This window comes from Pinus tabuliformis, chromosome 8, assembly GCF_031772625.1.
Source record: "Pinus tabuliformis cultivar Carrire ecotype Pingquan chromosome 8, CPIR1, whole genome shotgun sequence".
Lineage (NCBI taxonomy): Eukaryota > Viridiplantae > Streptophyta > Pinopsida > Pinales > Pinaceae > Pinus > Pinus tabuliformis.
In genome coordinates, this window is record NC_142294.1 from 942452095 (window position 1) to 942469705 (window position 17611).

Genomic DNA, 17611 nt, shown 5'->3' on the forward strand with positions numbered 1-17611 from the left:
TTACTCTAAATCGTCTCACTGTAGACAGGAATCTTATTGAGGTATTCCACAAGGATATGGACAGAGATACAGTAGTCCTGCTTGCAGCTAGAGCATCCAGACTAGAGAATCAAGATGCTATTGATGCTGCGATTACAAACATGCTCGGTGATCCTAGAGAGGCACGAGCAAACATTACAGAAGTTCATTTTTTTTCTTTCAATCCTGTCGATAAGCGGACAGCCATTACCTTCTGCGTATCAGTCTTCTCTTCCTCAGCAGTGTGCTCCCAGCAACTCGAGCCTTCTAAAGAAAACAAATTGAATACCTTGATTATTCAGCAAATACCACAAAGAAGGAAAAGAAAACCCAAAGTTGTATGAGAGAGCGATGTTACATAGACTTCTATGTTTAATGCTTGATGATGGGAGATGTCACAAGTTCGAATAGTCAACCGTGGAGAAGAACAAAGCAATTGTACCAATCCTCAAACGAGGTGAGCGGTCCCTTTCACAAACTTTCAACACATAAGATATTCACGATACACGCAGTCTCACACCATCGTATATATAACGCAGAATCGATGCACATTCAAAATCGAATGAAGCTGCACTGAATTAGGATGATGCAACTTGAGTGAACAAGACGACGGGATGGCTCACGGGATCGCCGGGAGATTTGGTAGCACCACTATGGCCTACAGTGCCGACGGAACAAGACTGTTCTCCTGTGGAACTAGCAAGGAGATTTGGTAGCCGACGGAGATGGGTCGAAGGGTCATAACATCAAGTGCCGAACTGAGCATGTCAAGACATCTGTATGGTCCATCGAGGCGTTTAGTCGGTGAACGGGACAGTCGGAAATTTTGAAACCCAAAGCAACAGAAACAATGTATATACGCAGAGCTGGATATTATGAATAAATGATAAAATGTATAGCTATCTGTCAGTTTTCTTTGGAGATCCAAATTGTCTGTCAGAATACCAAAACGATAGAAAAGTGTCCTTCACTGTACAGTTTCTTCCAGGTCAAAAAGCGATGGACCAGAATGACGATCTGGCTCCCAAGTGCATGCATCAACAGCAGTGAAGTTGAAGATGGATGCCGGCTATTAGACGACCAATATATACTCAGAAATGTATTCCCTATGCACAGTGATTTCCAAACAGCGATGGACCAGAGATATGAATTCCCTCGAGCAGACTGGAAACTTTTACATCTGGTATATATAAAATTATGAGCGCAGAAATAAACAGTAGCTTGTTCTTGATGATAAATCTCACCTTCCAAACAATTTGTAGGAGCAACCAATTCAACGCAGCTATGATTTCAAGGACTCCTAAAATAAAACCCTTTTCGTTCAGAAGTAAAACAATGGTAGCTCCTAAGTTTTCCCAACAAAGTTTCCGATAATAATCAGAGTAAGCTAACAAATTCTGACCATAAAAACTATCGAGTTTTCTAATGAACAAAACTTATGCAGCAGCAGTTAAATGATGGTCGCTCCGGCTCTGGCGATATGGACTACCCACCGCCTCCCTCCCGGGTCGATAACAAGCGGAAGTTTGATGAGACAGAGCACGTTCACGTCCCCAGGCGGTCGACGGGTTTCTCCCCTCCAATAATCGTGACTTCAGCAACAGCGGCAGCAGTAGCAGTGGGGGATAAATCTTCAAGCACGGGGCTGTCCTTCACTGGGCCAAGAATATATTGCAGCCCGTCGAGCAGCGTTCAAAACCAGGAGGTATGCACCGATTCCTGCAACTTTACTTGTGAATACATCAGGAGCAGGTTGCTATCGCAGGTAATTTCATTACAAGGATGGAAGAATCGCTTCAAAGTTGTTCACAATTTGACAACCGTTTCACCTTCCAAACTTAAATCCAATGTCAGATTACAGATCCAACGTATATACCCCGTTTAGAAAAACGCAAAGAACGCTGCTACCAGGTCAGGGAGGTGTCAGTGTCAGGCCCAGAGCGCAGGAATAAGGGCAGCGCAAACGCTTCAAAATGACAGCGCTATTCACAATTTTATTTTTTTTTATTAATGTACAGCGCTCAGACAGGACATGTGGAGCAGGCGAGCAGGCCAGCGTTCAGAAATAAAACGCATATGACAGACAGGCGTTACAAAGGCAGCGCTGGTGTGCCAGAGAAAAGGAGTTACGACTATTCTGAGGACTGGGACCTGTGCTCAAGTCGGAATGACAAAGGCCAGTGCTCAAGTCAGAATGACAAAGGCCAGTGCTCAGACCAGTTGCACAAAACTACACAGGCCACACATCATGGCTCTGATACCATGTTAAACATACATGGATAAGAAAACAATGTGAAAGATAAAACATTGAGTACATTTTTTATTAACATAAGATACACATTTATAGTACAATAGGTGACTCTTGGGATTCAGATCCCAAGGTCTCTTGGACTGCTTTTGTCCATTCGAATTCCACACTAACCCTTTAGGATTAGGTGTCCAACAAAATGCTTCTGAGTTTCGTCAACTCATTGGAGCATTGATGTTCTTGGTGAACTCTCGTCTAGGTATATGTTTTGCAGTCAATACGTTGAGCCAATATATGGTTGAGCCTCATCACTCACATTGGATTGGTGCCAAGAATCTTCTGAGATATCTTCGGGGCACAATCACTCATGGGTTGAGATACACTGTCGAAGATGTGAGGCTACATGGATATTTCGATGCTGATTGGGCAGGCAGTGTGGTGGACCCAAAGAGCACTTTCGAATGCCGTTTTTCTTTGGGTTCTGCCTTGATATCAGAAGTCAGTGGCTTTGAGCATCGCTGAGGCAGAGTACATTGCTGCGAGTATGGCCTCCTGTGAGGATGTCTACTTGAGGAAGCTCTTTAGTGCGCTGTTTGGAGATACGCTGAATACTACCGTGATCCTATGTGATAACCAGAGTGGGATTCGTTTATCAGAGAATCCTATATTTCATGATCGCTCCAAGCATATCAATATCAGGTACCACTTTATCTGGGATATGGTACAACAAGGAGCAATAAGGCTCCATCATATTGGGATATATGAGCAGGTCGCCGACATTCTGACGAAGCCCCTGGGAAAGGTCAAATTCTTGACTTTCCGAGAATGACTAGGAGTCGTTGAGAGACCCTCTTATGAGGGTCCTGTATGATGCATACATTGAGCTCTGGGAGCTCTGAGGGGCTTGGGGTACTTCTTGGAGCGACGAGCGACCATAGGGTGACTCACCCTCCCCTAGTGGTGCGCTATGTATAGGGTGAATGGTTCAGCCTTCCCCTGTGATACCCCATGGCGACATGTAGGCAGGATGAGTGGTTCATCCTTCTCCTACCGAGACATCCTACCCATGCAGTCTGGGACTCATGGGAAGTACCTCTCATTTGGCCAATGAGTAGGGAAATGAGGATAGGGAACATAGTAGTACTGATGGATGCATTGCGTACTTCCTATGCTAGGATAACATTGATCTGGGATCAATTGGAACTGACTTCGTGTCAGTAAGAGTGATATAACTCACTCTTTTGGCACTGATCTGGGATCAGTAAGAGTGGTATGACACACTCTCTTCATTGGGACTGACTTCGGGTCAATAAGAGCGCAATTGGGCACTCTCTTTTATCTGAGACTGACTTTGGTTTAGTGGAGGATGGTATGATACATTCTTGATCATTTCTTCTTCATCATGGTTCAGCAGAGCAGAGCTGAGCAGTGCATTTGATGGCAGAGATAGTACCGACAGACAGATGGATTAGCTGATGGAGTTATCCCTAATTGAGAGGGAGTGTTAAAATTGGCAACTAGGGCCAAACTCCATGTGGGTCATCGTATTTATGGCAACTGATATTTTTCTTAGATTCCTCTCGTCGAGAGGTGTAGGATTGATCTAACGATCATCCAATTCCGCATGTCTTCATGGAGATATGAATTTATCTGTATTTCTTGACAATTTGTCAAGGTCGACCAACAAGTTAAATTATGTTGCACACCCCAAGCTAAACCTTAATGTTGCATATAAAAGGAAACCTTGTGTCTCATTTCACCATCACTCATCTCATAATCTTCTCTCTCCTAATCTGATTGGGCAAGTGTAAGAGCAGCTGATCTCTCACACGTGCAAAGAAGAGGATGGATTTCTATTTTAGGGATGCGTTGACTGATCGTTGACCGAGTTGCATGAATGTTGACTGTTGACTGAGCTGTTGGGTAATGCATTGAGCTTGTGTTGACTATATCTTGACTGCGGATTTCTGTTTTGGGTGATATGTTGACTAGTGTTGACCAAACGTTGACTGGTTAGGGTTGACTGTAGGCTGTGACTTTCATTGATTGCTGTTTGATTGTTGACTGAGTGTTGTTTTGGGCTGCATATACTTGCTGTTGGAGGCCGAGTTCTCCTACGATGTCTTAAGGTCATTGATGAGCTGTTTGACCAGCTTTGACCTTGCTAATTTGATTTATGTTGCTGTTGTTATAAATTACAAATTTGTGATATTGTACTATCTCTCTCTTTTTGCTGAATTATTGAAGAATATAGAAGAATTGATCAAAGGGTTTCCCTGCATTGGGGTTTGTCCCTGGCTAGCCGCCACATCTTGCGTCTCTTGTCTTGGCTTGTCTTCTGTTGATTTTATTTATGTTATATCAACATTTTACTTATATGTTAATGTGATTGCTATATTGAGAATTGACATTGGGCTAGTAAGAAGAATTTAAGTAAATTGATCTAAGCATAGAACATACCATAATTTAACAGAAGGTCTCATCATAGTCAATTCCCTCTATCTGTGAGAACCCTCTAGCCATAAACCTTGCCTTGAATTTCTCAATGTTGCCATCCGTAGCATGCTTGATCTTGTAGAGCCCCCTGGAAGTAACAACTGACTTCCCCTCAGGCCTAAGCACCACTTCCCAGACATTGTTCTTAATGATAGAGGCATACTCCTCCACCATAGCCTCTCTCCATACCTCCTGGCTGGCAACCTCCTCATAGCTAGTAGGCTCAGAGTCAACAATGTTGGTAGCCTTGGCTACATAACTGCAAAATCGCTCAGGTGGCACACTCTACCTGTTCACCCTCTTCGAAGGACCAGCAAACTCCCCTTCCTTCAAGGTATCTTGAAGCCACTTGGGCTTCCTCTTCCCTGAAGAAGCTTCCCCATAGGAAACCTCATCCTCTGCCCCCAGTCTGGTGAACTTGAAGGTCTGCCAACTGACCCTGGTGTGCCTGTACCAGCACCTGTCCTCGAAGAACCTATACCGACACTTGTGCATGTGTCAGTTGAAGTGCCATGTGAACTTTGTACCAGTGGACTCCCTAAAGAAGTTCCCGGTGAACTCACCACTGGTGCCCCAGATGCCACTTACATTGAAGTACCTCCTGTACTAGTCGATCCAGAACCCTGAGATCCTGCTCCCTGTACCTGACCTCCCTGTTGAGGAGAAGTCTGTGATTCTCTCTCATCATACTCCCGTGATCTTCGATAGGCCCTCTCCTCCTCGAACTTTACATTCCTCCTAATCACCACTCTTCGTTTAGAAGGAATGAAGATCTAATAGGCCTTCAAAGTCTCAATGTAACCATTGGTTCCAGCTTCGTCCTCTACTCCTTGGGGATATAAGAATATGTGAGACATCCAAAGATACAAAGATGTCTCACATGAAGCTTCTCTCCAGTGAAAGCCTCCTCCGGAGTCATATTCCCCAATACTATGTGAGGAGTGCTGTTCTGAAGATAAACAATAGTATCGCAGGCCTCAACCCATAAAAACAAAGGCAACCCCTGATCATGAATCATTGCTCTAGCAACCCCAACAATAGCTCTGTTCTTCCTTTCAGACACCCCATTCTACTGGGGGTTGTAAGGAACCATGAACTCTCTCCTAATGCCCTCTTGTGCACAAAGGTCAGAAAACCCACCATCGGTGTACTCACCACCATTGTCTGACCTCAAGACCTGAATCTTCCTACTTGTCTGCTTTTCCACAAGAGCTTTGAACTCTTTAAAGCGACTGAAGACCTCACCCTTGGTCTTCAGGAAATATATCCAAGTCCTCCTAGAGTGGTCATCAATGAATATAACATAATACTGACAACCACCCAAAGACACATGAGACATACGACCACTAACATCAGTGTGAATCAAGTCTAGTATACCTGTAGATTTGCTGTCGCTCGCTGGGAATGGTAACTTGGTGTACTTGCCCAAAGCACACCCTCTGCAGACCTCATAATGCTCGACAATGAAATCAGGAACTCCAGTAGTGATCTCCCTCAGTACTCTCAAAGCTCCATGATGCATATGTGCCATCCCCCACTGCCATAACTCGCACAAGTCTCTACTGCTGGTGGTACTAGTGTGAGTGCTACTAGATGTGCTACTCACCAATGCTCCTGCCGACTGAAAACTGAACCTGTATAGTTTCCCAGAGCGGACTCCAATCACTTTGGCCGAAGTGAGGGAAGCTCCCCTGGGATGCATCAATAACTGCCCCTTGGATATGTTACTTGAATTCCAGTGAGGTCGGCTTGACCCGAGCTGAAGATACAGGTACATATATTAGGCTGGATATTTCAGTTGTTGAGTAACTGGAATACTGCCTAATAATCAAGAATCCCAAACAGTGAAACTGACTGCAACAAAGTGGTATGCCGGAAGACAAGGAATGATGATTTGCAATAGACAACAGGTCCATTAGTACTGTTACTCCTTCAGGCTTGAAGTCTCAACAATGTCGTGATATAGAATGCATACAATGAATTAGGTGTCAGACTTAGCAACTTCACTGCTTGGAGATTGCAAAGTTAGAACACTGAATGCAATACAATGAATTAGGTGCCAGACTTAGTAAGTTCGCTGTTTTGGAGATTGCAACATTAGAACACTTCAGATGAATGATTGCAGACATTAGTTAATAGGCCACATCCTACTGTCGTCAATGAATTTAATACTGTGATGAGTCAAGGATGAAGACTGCAGATAGCTGACAACAAGGCTGCAGATATTTTAGATTAAAGAAAAATTTCATAAAATGAATACTGACTTCGGTCTTCTAGATAGAGAACAAAAGGGGTCTTGACAATAGTCTTGCTTCAACAAACCACAGAGAATGCAAAGATCCTTTTCTTGACAAATTGATGTGTGACTTCAGAATATGATGCCCTAATGAGGGCCAAATCTGTTACAGCTATGCTGCCCCTTCAAACAAATGGAAATCCTTGATAGACCAGAACCAAAGCATAAAAGAGAACCGAAACTCCTTAGTTGCCTCTCGCGTGATTTATCGTCCCTCCACAGGGCCAAAAAGAGAAATTTAGAGCTTCAAAGATATTCATTCACGTGCATACTTTAGGAGGTGAGGTCAATAGTTTTTCTCTAGGATAGAAAGGGCTCCAAAAGGTGTGCCGTTGGAGGAATTTAAGGAGGGTAACCCCCTTTTTGAAATTGAATTTTATTTAAATTGAAGCCTAAGGATGAGGCTGTTTATCTTTTCGGAGTTAGGTTTCAATTTGACTTTGAAGTCAAAGATCCTTTGTGAATATAAAATAGTTTTTAAGGCCCTTCAAGAAATATGTTACCCATGAAATTTGATAAAAGCCCAACTCTCTTGATTTGAATGATATGCTGGCCAATGAGGGGTTGCCACATCATCTCCCCGTGGAGTTCTTGCCCACAAGCTGGGGGTTTCAACTTTAAACAAGGATGTCTCTCAAACCGTGAGGGCTTTCGAGGCGTGCCACATACCACTGGAATCAGCTCGATGAGGAGAATTCAGCAAGGATGATATGGACTTGAGACATACTGAATTGCTATGTCATTTTGGTCAACAAAAGGCAGGGCATCTTATGGCGCTGTTTGGGTTGACATCAATGAGAACCACATATCAACAATGTCGTAGCTTCCATAATTAGATTATATTGCTTTGTTAACCCCCTTCCTTATTGATCTAGTCTTCTAATTAAGCTAGGTAGAGTTTTAACTTTTAACAGTATGGGAGATCACTTTTGCTGTTTAATAGATCCAGAGTTGAGATGGATCTAAGGTAGTATCTATAGTCAAATTAGTATTCTATCAACCCGTGGTTTAGCAAGAAGGCAGTAGAGAATTTGAGGTTGAAGTGCCTCACTACCTTGAAGGTGTCAAAAAGGGAGTTGGTTAAGCCACAAGTGGCCTTTTGATAATAATTTTCAAATATAAACAGTGAATGGATTGATTTTGGGTTTTTCTTCTCTGACACTGAGTTAAAATTTTGTTGTGATGCTGTTTTTCCTTCCGTTATTCCTGTTAGTGTTGATTGGCCTGTACTTGCTGTGCAGCACTGCTTAAATTGCTGAGGCAGTTTTGTTTCTTTCTTTTGTCTGTTCCCCATTTTTTAAACAGTTTATATGCAGTTTCATTCCATTCTGGTATTCTATGTAATTATTACTGCTTGCTATCCTTGCGCTAGTGTTTATTTAATGTTATATATGACAGGCTATTAAAGTGTGCAGTTTAGTGTTTTCCCTTCGATTACTTTGAGATCTCTTTGCTAATTAGCTTGGGATTCAGCTTTTCTGTACAAGCATGTCTATGCATGTTGTGAAAAGAAGAACACAATTGTGTCTCCATGTACATGGAAATTTGTGCTAAGTTTAATGTGTTGGCATTTGCAGGTGGTTGCTTCCTTAGTTGGTCATTCTGGATCAATAGAATGTGTCAGGTTTTCACCTAGGTATGGATCTCGAATTTATCTAGTTTACATCATACATTCATAATGGATACTGTTTCTAGCATGATATATGCATCTGTGGATTGCTGAAAGTTTCTTTTGAGTGACACATAATCTAGTCTGTTAGAATATTTAATAGAAGGCCTAGCTAATATAAGATTAGAGACAAGAAATTACAGTCAGTAAGCATTGGAAACATTGGTCTTGATAGCTAGTTGAAGGAAAGTTTCCTTGGCATTTTAGATCTGGAAAAACTGTCATTGTGTTCTCGTAAACAATTAAATAATGTTGAGAGGATCTGGTAGTTATCTCCTTGTGCCTCATATTGAAAAGCTATACGTAGCACCATATTGAATGATAGAGTAGTTGATGCAAATGCTCTTTGGTGTTTATGATATGGTGAAGAGAAATCAATTCACTCAATTCTCAATTGTTGGATCCATAAGGGGTGGCCTTGATTGATTTATATTTGCACTTTCGATCCAAAAATTGTTAAGATAATTTCAATTCGACAAGAAATATTCCTACAATGATTCAACTTGTGGAACCTCTCCATCCAAGACCCTGGGGCTTTTGAATCAAACTTATTTTTGAAGGGAAAAAAATTATATAAATACTAATATGAAAGTTCTCAACACCTGGTACTTACCTAAAAAAGTTTAAAGCTTGCACCACAACCCACTGAGATCTTTTGCATGGAAACTTAATATTATTGGAAAAAACTATGGAAAATTGTTTTTACATGGGAGTTTTAATTAATACACAAGACAAAAGTAAGAGAATGTGTTGTACAAACTATCGTTCAAATTATGAGGGACATAGTGTGAACACTCTTGCTCTACATTCAGATACCATAGTATGAAATACATGGTGCATTTTCAGTTCTTTCAACTTCTCATAATTGTTTTTCATGATTTCCATCTGCTTAAGGAAGCAACATAATCAAATCCATTGCTTCTTGTTTTTTATTGCAACAAAAAAACATTAATGCCTACAATGTGTTGTTTCTGGGTGGTCTTATTTATATTGTATGCTGATCATTGTGATCACTAAGTGGGGTTGTTGAGCTCAGGGTTGCGGGGGAGCGCCTCCTCCCCCACCTCCCTATCGAACCTGCTCCCAAAGCGCGCTCCGGGCGGGAATTTTGCTGCCTGCCAATTCAGGAGTGATAGAGGGAGCTATTGAAGATTGGAAACAAGAATTTTTGAGTGGGGAAGACAATGTTCAAGGCTATGGCCCTAGTGTTGATATGCAATTCATGGTAATGTTAAATCAATTTTACTTAAATTTTTAACATTACCATGAAATGACTTAGGATGTTTGAGAGTGGTATCGACCTCACTAGATTTCATAAGGAGAAAGTAGAATTTTAGATCTCACTCAAAGTCCAACAGACTTATCATTTTTTCAGGATTTCAGGATTGGGGGTATTGCAATGTTTCCAATGGATTTTGTCATGTAATAGGGTATGGAACTTGTATTTAATTAAGAGCTCCAAGCGGGAGAGACTCCCAACAATCAAGAGCACCTAGGGTACTAGGGTTCGAAAGTTGTATTTAATGAAGAGCACCAAGGCCATTCGATTATGCATGAGGAGACTCCCAATAAAGCACAAGACAAGAAATTAGAAATTTCTCGTGGCAAGATGGTCAAGCAATAGATAACAGATTTACTTATCTTTTCTAGTTTCTAGTACTTTTTATAGCTATTGACTCTTTCATATTTATTTTGGTACTTTTTGTAAACAATATATGACAATTTAAGTTTGAAGTTGGCATTTATAACTCATTGGTAATGAACTATGAATATGATGCGTTGTGAAAGTTGAAACATTTCATTTCATGTTAGATATTCTTTGTTATTGTTTAGTTACCTGGTAATGGTAATGGTTACAAGTACAAGTTACAACTTTAGTCATCAATGATGATAAATGTTATATATTGAATTTTTAAAAAACCTGCTTAATAATACAAAACCTCTATATGCTGCACCAGTTTTCCCGAATTGGGTTTTTCCGGGGACGATTGTCTAAAAATAACGGTGTCCCTTGTGTGATTGTCTCAGTTTATTTCAGTTCATGATCTGTATGTATGTGTAGGCTGCAGTAGTGTTTTCATTGGTGTTTAAGTAAGTAAATAACTTGTTGAATGAAAAGAACAAGTAGGAGATGAGAAACCAGTGATTGCAGTAGGATTTCTGATGTGTAGATTCAGAAATTCTCACAACTTGTGGACATGGTTTATGAAGATTAATAGATTATAGCTTCTAGATAATTGATGTTATATGGTTCAATGCATGTTTTTATGTTTTTTATATCTAATTCATCATTCTACATGCTTTTGTTGACATATATGCATCAAAATATATCAAAATATATATTATATAAAAGTTCGCTCCCGATTTGCTCCCGAACCGAGAGCTTTTTAAATGTCGCTCCCTGCTCCTGTTCCTGCTCCCCGCTTCTGCGTCTGCTCCCAAGTAACCTTGGTTGAGCTATAATGCTCAAATGTTAGCATAGTTGTTTGTAAATAAATAAATTTGTGACACATGTATGTGTGTGTCATTTAAAAAGGTAGATGCTTGAAATGTAGGTAGTGTAGGTGTTGTTACACCTCATATTATATGAGGTTCCACATTGTGATTTTCATCACTTGGTGGAGATTTGTTGGCCGTTCCATGGAGAATTGGACCAACTTGTGGGAATTCATCATCATGCAACCTCTTCTCTTCATGGCATTGGATCATTTTATGGAGGCCTTTGGTTGGGGGAGTCTCAATTCTTTGTCGGATGATTAAGCTGAGTGGTTTGTGTTAATTTTTTCCACTATTCTATGCTTACTACAATCACTTAGCCCAATTCTTTCTTCAATTAACAATCACTTTTAAATAAATTTAAACTTCCAATGACAAATAACAATTGTAAATAGAACAGTAAAAATCCAATATACAATAGAAGACAACCAAGAGAAATGACAAGAGACACAAGATTTGGTCAAAGACTAGGGAAAAACCCCACAAGGTGGAAAACCCTTAAAAAGTTCTTCTTCTATTAGATTGTCATCAAATGTTCAACAGAGAGATACAATGTTCCAATTCATCAAAAGAGTCAAAGTCAATCCTTTGACTATCCAAGAGACCAACCAACCAATATTCAAAAGATGATCCTCAAACTCAAATCTGCAATGTCTGTCAAAGTCAATAACAATCAACAACAGCAAATGATGCCCTAACTAGTCCACAAGTCAACGGTCAAACTGCCTCCAAAAGAGCTCAGTCAACAGTCAAACAACTCGACCTCCTTTGCTAGTCAAACATCAGTCAAAACAGTCCCAAAAAGGCTCGATCAGAGGAGAGAGAAAGATGCGGTCAAACTTAATATTTCTGCTGTCAAACTTCAGTCAACAGACTTGTCGCCAATCCAAGTCAAAGTGCCCAAAAAAATATGGTTCCTTCACCAAGAAATTTTGCTCCAAAGATCAGAATTTTCCTGGGCAAAGCAAGTCAAAATGTCGAGTCAAACTTGGTCAATGGCTGCCCAATCAGAAAGTCAATGTAGAAAATCAGATTAGCCTCTTTCTCTTCGCATGTGTGAACTTAGACTCCTTGCTTTAGACCTGTATGTACTACGAACCAATCAAGAGATGAGAGAGAAGAAAGGATGAGTTGATGTGATGTCCAAATGAGGTGCCCTTAAAGTGCATTTAAATGTGACTTTGGAGACCCAATTTTAACTTTACGCTGTCTTGTACTTTTGTGTACTTGTGATTTTTCCATTAAAAATAATATTTTTCCTTGATCAAATTAAATTCTTCCAAGGGAAAAGAGGGTCTTCTTTGGATGAGGAAGGTTGTCCAAAGGAGTGAATTTGTCTCTGAGTTGCCAAATTAACACTCCCTCCCAGCTAGGGAGAAATTTTCGTCGTCATCATGAATCTCGTCATCGTTGTCACTGAACCAAGTCGTATCTTGTCTTTTGCTAATCTCTGCTCATACACTGAACATTCTGGAATCTAAAGAAGAATCATCATCATAGGAGAGCTCCAACTACCACTCTATATCCAAGGACAATATGCGAGATCCACTTACTGCAATGGTAAGGATCAGACACTATCCTATTGATTTGTGACAATAGGCGAGATCCACCTAAGGATCACACTCTATCCTATTGTCTAATGACAATAGGTGAGATCGACTTAAGGATCACACTATGTCTTATTGTGTGTTGATCTTCCCATCTAGACAATAGGTGAGATCGACTTAAGGATCACACTATGTCTTATTGTGTGTTGATCTTCCCATCTAGACCCTCAAGAGTCAAGCCTGTACTTGTTGTGTACTTGAGTGAGATATGACTTACCATAAATGGTAAGGATCACACCCTATCTCAGGTCACCTCAACCCATTGGCTAGATGGGGAGGATCAATCCCAACAAGCCCAGCTTGTGGGAAGGATGCCAACTGGGGTATACTCTGCCAAGTCCCAGACTTGATGGTAGGGGGAGATACCCACTTGTCATAAATGACAAGGATCACACACACACACCCTATAATGACAATAAGCGAGATTGACTTACCACTAGGGTAAGGATCATAGCCTATCCTATTGTCTAGTTCCCTCAACCGTAGTCGCCCTCTGACTCAATTCGTCTCCCTGTGAGCTCAAATGGGGGGAAGAGCATAGCTTAGTGTCCTCGATTAGTCAGGATCCTTACTTGGGAGGGTCACCTCCATCAGTCCAAGTTGCTTCTCTTTGAAGACCAAGAAATTCTCTTTCGACAAAGCCTTGGTGAGTATGTTTGCTATCTGATCGTTAATCGAAATATGATGGAGTCTCATAGCTCCTCTTTGCACCATGTCTCGAATATAATGATCCCTGATCTTAATATGCTTGGACTTGTCATGAAACACAATATTCTCTGCTAATTGGATCCCACTCTGTTAGATATCACTGTCATATCCAAAATCTGCTCAAAGAACTCTCCAAAGAGCTTCCTCAACCATACTGCTTCACAGCTAGTGATGCTAGCGACAATATACTCTGCCTCGGTTGTGCTCAAAGCTATAAACTTTTGCTTTCTGCTCATCCAAGATATCACAACAAACCCAAAGTAAAGCAACGTCCTGAAGTGGTCTTCTTGTCAATATTATTTCTAGTCCAGTCAGCATCAGTGCATCCATGAAGCCTCACTTCTCTGACAGTATATCTCAGACCAAGATTAATTGTCCCATGCAAATATCTCAGCACATGTTTGGCAACAACCCAGTTTGAATGAAGAGGCTCAGTTATGAATTGACTCAAAGTGTTAACTGCAAAACATATGTTTGGATGGGTATTCACAAGGAACATCAATGCCCTAATCAACTATTGATACTCAAAGGGATTCCCCAAGTCAGGTCCTGCAACATCTCCTCGTAACTTCTTGAAGTTCATCTCCATCGGCTTGGCCATAAACTTGCATTCTATCATTTCAAATCTTTACAACTGTTTCACAACATATTTTCCTTGAGAAAGGAAAAGCTCATCGGGCCTTTGCCTCAAAGGAAAATCTCAAAGGAAAATCCTATTATTTGTTCTTAACCTTTGTCCTATTGTGTGTTGATCTTCCCATCTAGACCCTAAGGAGGAAGGAGCTCCACAAGTGGCCTTGTGGGCTTGAAACCCAAGCTTGGGGTTTTGCACCCAATGTTGTTGGGCCAAAACTGTGACGAGATTGCGACATGTGATGGATGAGGATGATAGTAGATGACGAGATGAATCCAATGCATTGAGAATCGTCCGATTTTGAGTTGTCGTTGAAGAGATATTAATTTTTGAAGTTAGAAGGTGGGCTTGTAGGTTGAGTTTCATGTAGGCTTGAGTTGGACAAGCCACATGATGAGTTTTCAAGCCACCTTAGAAGAATTTGTTGGAGCCACACCTTAAGATATAAATAAGAGGTGTGTGTGAGGTTATTAGACACATCCAAGAGCATCAATTTTTCAAGAAAATTTATGTTTTGGCCACAGGAAGAGAAGGATTCCAAGCGAAGGTGAGGAGGAGAAGGTGGCATCTCTTCTAGACTGTCTTGGAGATTTGAGTTTCTCAGGCATAAAGCCGATTTCTGTTAGGGAAAATCTGAGCAGAAATAAGGAAGGTTTTCACTATGGATAGACCAAGTTTTTCTTGTGTCCAGTGCAGGCAAGAGAAAGGATTTTTTTGGGAGCCAAGTTGCATTGTATGATTCCCAGAACAGGGCCGAGTTTCCTTGTCACATTTCCGCAGGAAGGAAGGGCTATTGTGAAGGTCTTCATGTGTTTTTGCAGGTGGAAGATATGCCCTAGACAGGGCTGAGCAAATGCAAATAGAGGCCGAAGTAGTTGGGTGAAGTTTGGGTAGTTTTTATGGTGTGTCAAGTGTGGAACAAACCTCAAAAGGGAAGGCTGCATTTCTAGTTTGTTTGAGCAGAAGGTCCGCAGTCCTTTACCTCACCAGATCAGGGAGCCGAGAGGCATAATTGGGGTGCGATATAGCTCTAGAAGGCAGCAAGGGAAGGCATGATTATGATTAAGGGAAGCCGCAACTGAGATAAGGGTCTTGATGCTTGGACGTAGGGTTAACATGGACTGTTAGATGACCTAACTAGAAGCAACAACCTACAACAGTATCACACCAACCCTAGAGGTATGTATTGATGATGAGTTTGATGCTAAGGATGTAGTGTTTAGGTTGGACACTTGTGGGTTGACTATGGAAGCTAGAAAAAAGGGTTTCTTAGTCGTCAGATGCTATAGTAGGAAGCACAAATCCCTAGGCAAGAGGACAACAACAGAAGGAGTTGTAGATGGCCTCTTGGATGATGGCTTTATGGGTGTCCTAAGAGAGGTAGGTTTGAGGAGTCTGTTAGTAGCCATGTGGAAGGGTCTCCATAGGTGTTGGATGCCCTAACTAGGAGTAGATGTTACAATAAGGATTGGTCACTCGCGGTCTGTTGGAGGACAGTGTGAGAGTGGACCAAGTGTGAATGTGGATTGGGAACTTATGTTATGTTGGAGGACATCGTGATAGTGTCCAAGTTGGAGCCCGACGTGCACCATCTTCATGGACTTAGGTGGTTGCTGGAGTGGTGCCTGTTGAGCTCAAGATTTGATGAGCCAGAGGCGCAGTTGAGAAGTCGTAGACTTTTCTGTGGAGAAGGACTTCTACAACAGATGATGGGCAGTCGTCCTAGCCCGTGTTCATTGTGGGAGATGGATATCTTGTAGTGATAGGTGGCAACCCTCCGTGCCCTATGTTGGTCTTCATTGGAGCAACACAGGAAGACCATAGTGGGTTGAAGTCACTGAGTAGCTGAGGAGCAACAATGGGCAGATTGAGAGTTGTTCACAAGCGAAGTTGTGAACAACTTGACAGGAGTCTCAATGTGTTGTGCCCATAGTTTTAAAATTCGGGCTCGGAATCGGAACCGGCGGAGGGTCAACTCTGACTTGATATTGACTCGGACTAGTTGATTCCAATGACTCGGTCTTTGTAAAAAGTACATTAAATATTTAATTTTAATGAAAAATCATATTTTAAAATATTTTCATTCATGTTTCCAAACTCAAAGCATTAGAATAATAGAGCGAAGACAACACTTGATCAAAGCATGCTCATGAATATATCTATTATATCAAAATTGCACTGAGTGCACTATCCAATACATGTAATATAAAGCATGCTCATGAGTATATCTACTATATCAAAATGGCACTGAGTGCATTGTCCAATACATGTAATATATAAAGATTAGAACAAAAACGCGTAACCAATGCTTCTCCAAAAACCAACTGCTCAGTGTTGCTTCAAAGATCTCCCAAGAATCTCCTCAATGCTGCTCCAAAAACCATCTGCTCACAAACTCCTCACAAATGCTCACATAAATGCAATGAGATAATTGTGAGGAAATATGAGGGGTTTGGTCACTTTTATAGGCGTGGGAGAAGGGTAGAGGGGCTAGAAAATAGTTTAAACAAAAAAAAAATGATTTCAAGTCTGCCGAGCCCACCTTTTTTCCTGCCGCTCAGATCGACTGGTTTAAGTCGAGCTCAGTCGGTTTAGTTGGTCCATTATCGAATTAGCCGAATCGATGAACAAATTGGTAGGTTCGGTAATGGACCGGCCGCCAAACCTAATAATTGACCTAGTCGGTTCGGGTAGGGGAATGGGTTGGTTATCCAAGCCGATTCCTAGTCAGATTGGCCTAGTTTTAAAACTATGGTTGTGCCCTTGATGGACTAAGGCACAACTAGTGAGCAAATTGGATCACTGAGGTTCATTGGCCATACGGACTTGGATTGTTGATAGAGGTAGTGCTATAGATCGGGAGTTGAAGAACCAGGCAGGTACAGGGTACGATCAAGAGGAGCTGAGAGAGTGTTGTAGCTCTGATACCAATTGTTGTAGCTCTGATACCAATTGTTATAGATCTAACCCAAAGATATATGATAATAGAAATAACCCAAGAATAACAAGATATAAATAGATATAAATGCTTCTTTATTGATCAAAACCCTTAAGGTAGGGCAACACCATACATTCACTCCTTAAGGAAGGAGAACACTCCACAAGCCATATGCCTGTTCATACAATAATCCTTGACTATTTTCCATGCGGAGTCTCTAGCCTCTATATAGGCCTTATACATACAATACCATGGGTCATTACCATGGTTCCCTCATACCATCAACTAATACCATGGGCCCATTACATTATTATTAACTACTTGTGGTCCCTTACATGATATGGGTTAACCACCTTATTTATTATTATGGCCCATCCCATTATTACATTATTACCTTGGGTACCTCCCTTGGTACCCCATATTATCCCTCCCTAGGTATATAACACTCCACCCCCCTTAGCATGTTTCGTCCCCGAAACATGGGAAGAACACAAATAATAA

At 41.2% G+C, this 17611-nt stretch overlaps 1 protein-coding gene across 4 annotated transcripts in view; it reads left to right on the plus strand.

The window, feature by feature from the left end:
• LOC149238602 (uncharacterized) overlaps positions 1-17611 on the plus strand; it is a 349551-nt gene that overhangs the window by 273717 nt on the left and 58223 nt on the right. For all 4 annotated transcript variants that reach the window (XM_089373104.1, XM_089373107.1, XM_089373106.1 and 1 more), the window contains one exon: positions 8636-8694. In XM_089373104.1, the coding sequence (XP_089229230.1) occupies positions 8636-8694 (59 nt within the window). The remainder of the gene's footprint in view (positions 1-8635; positions 8695-17611) is intronic.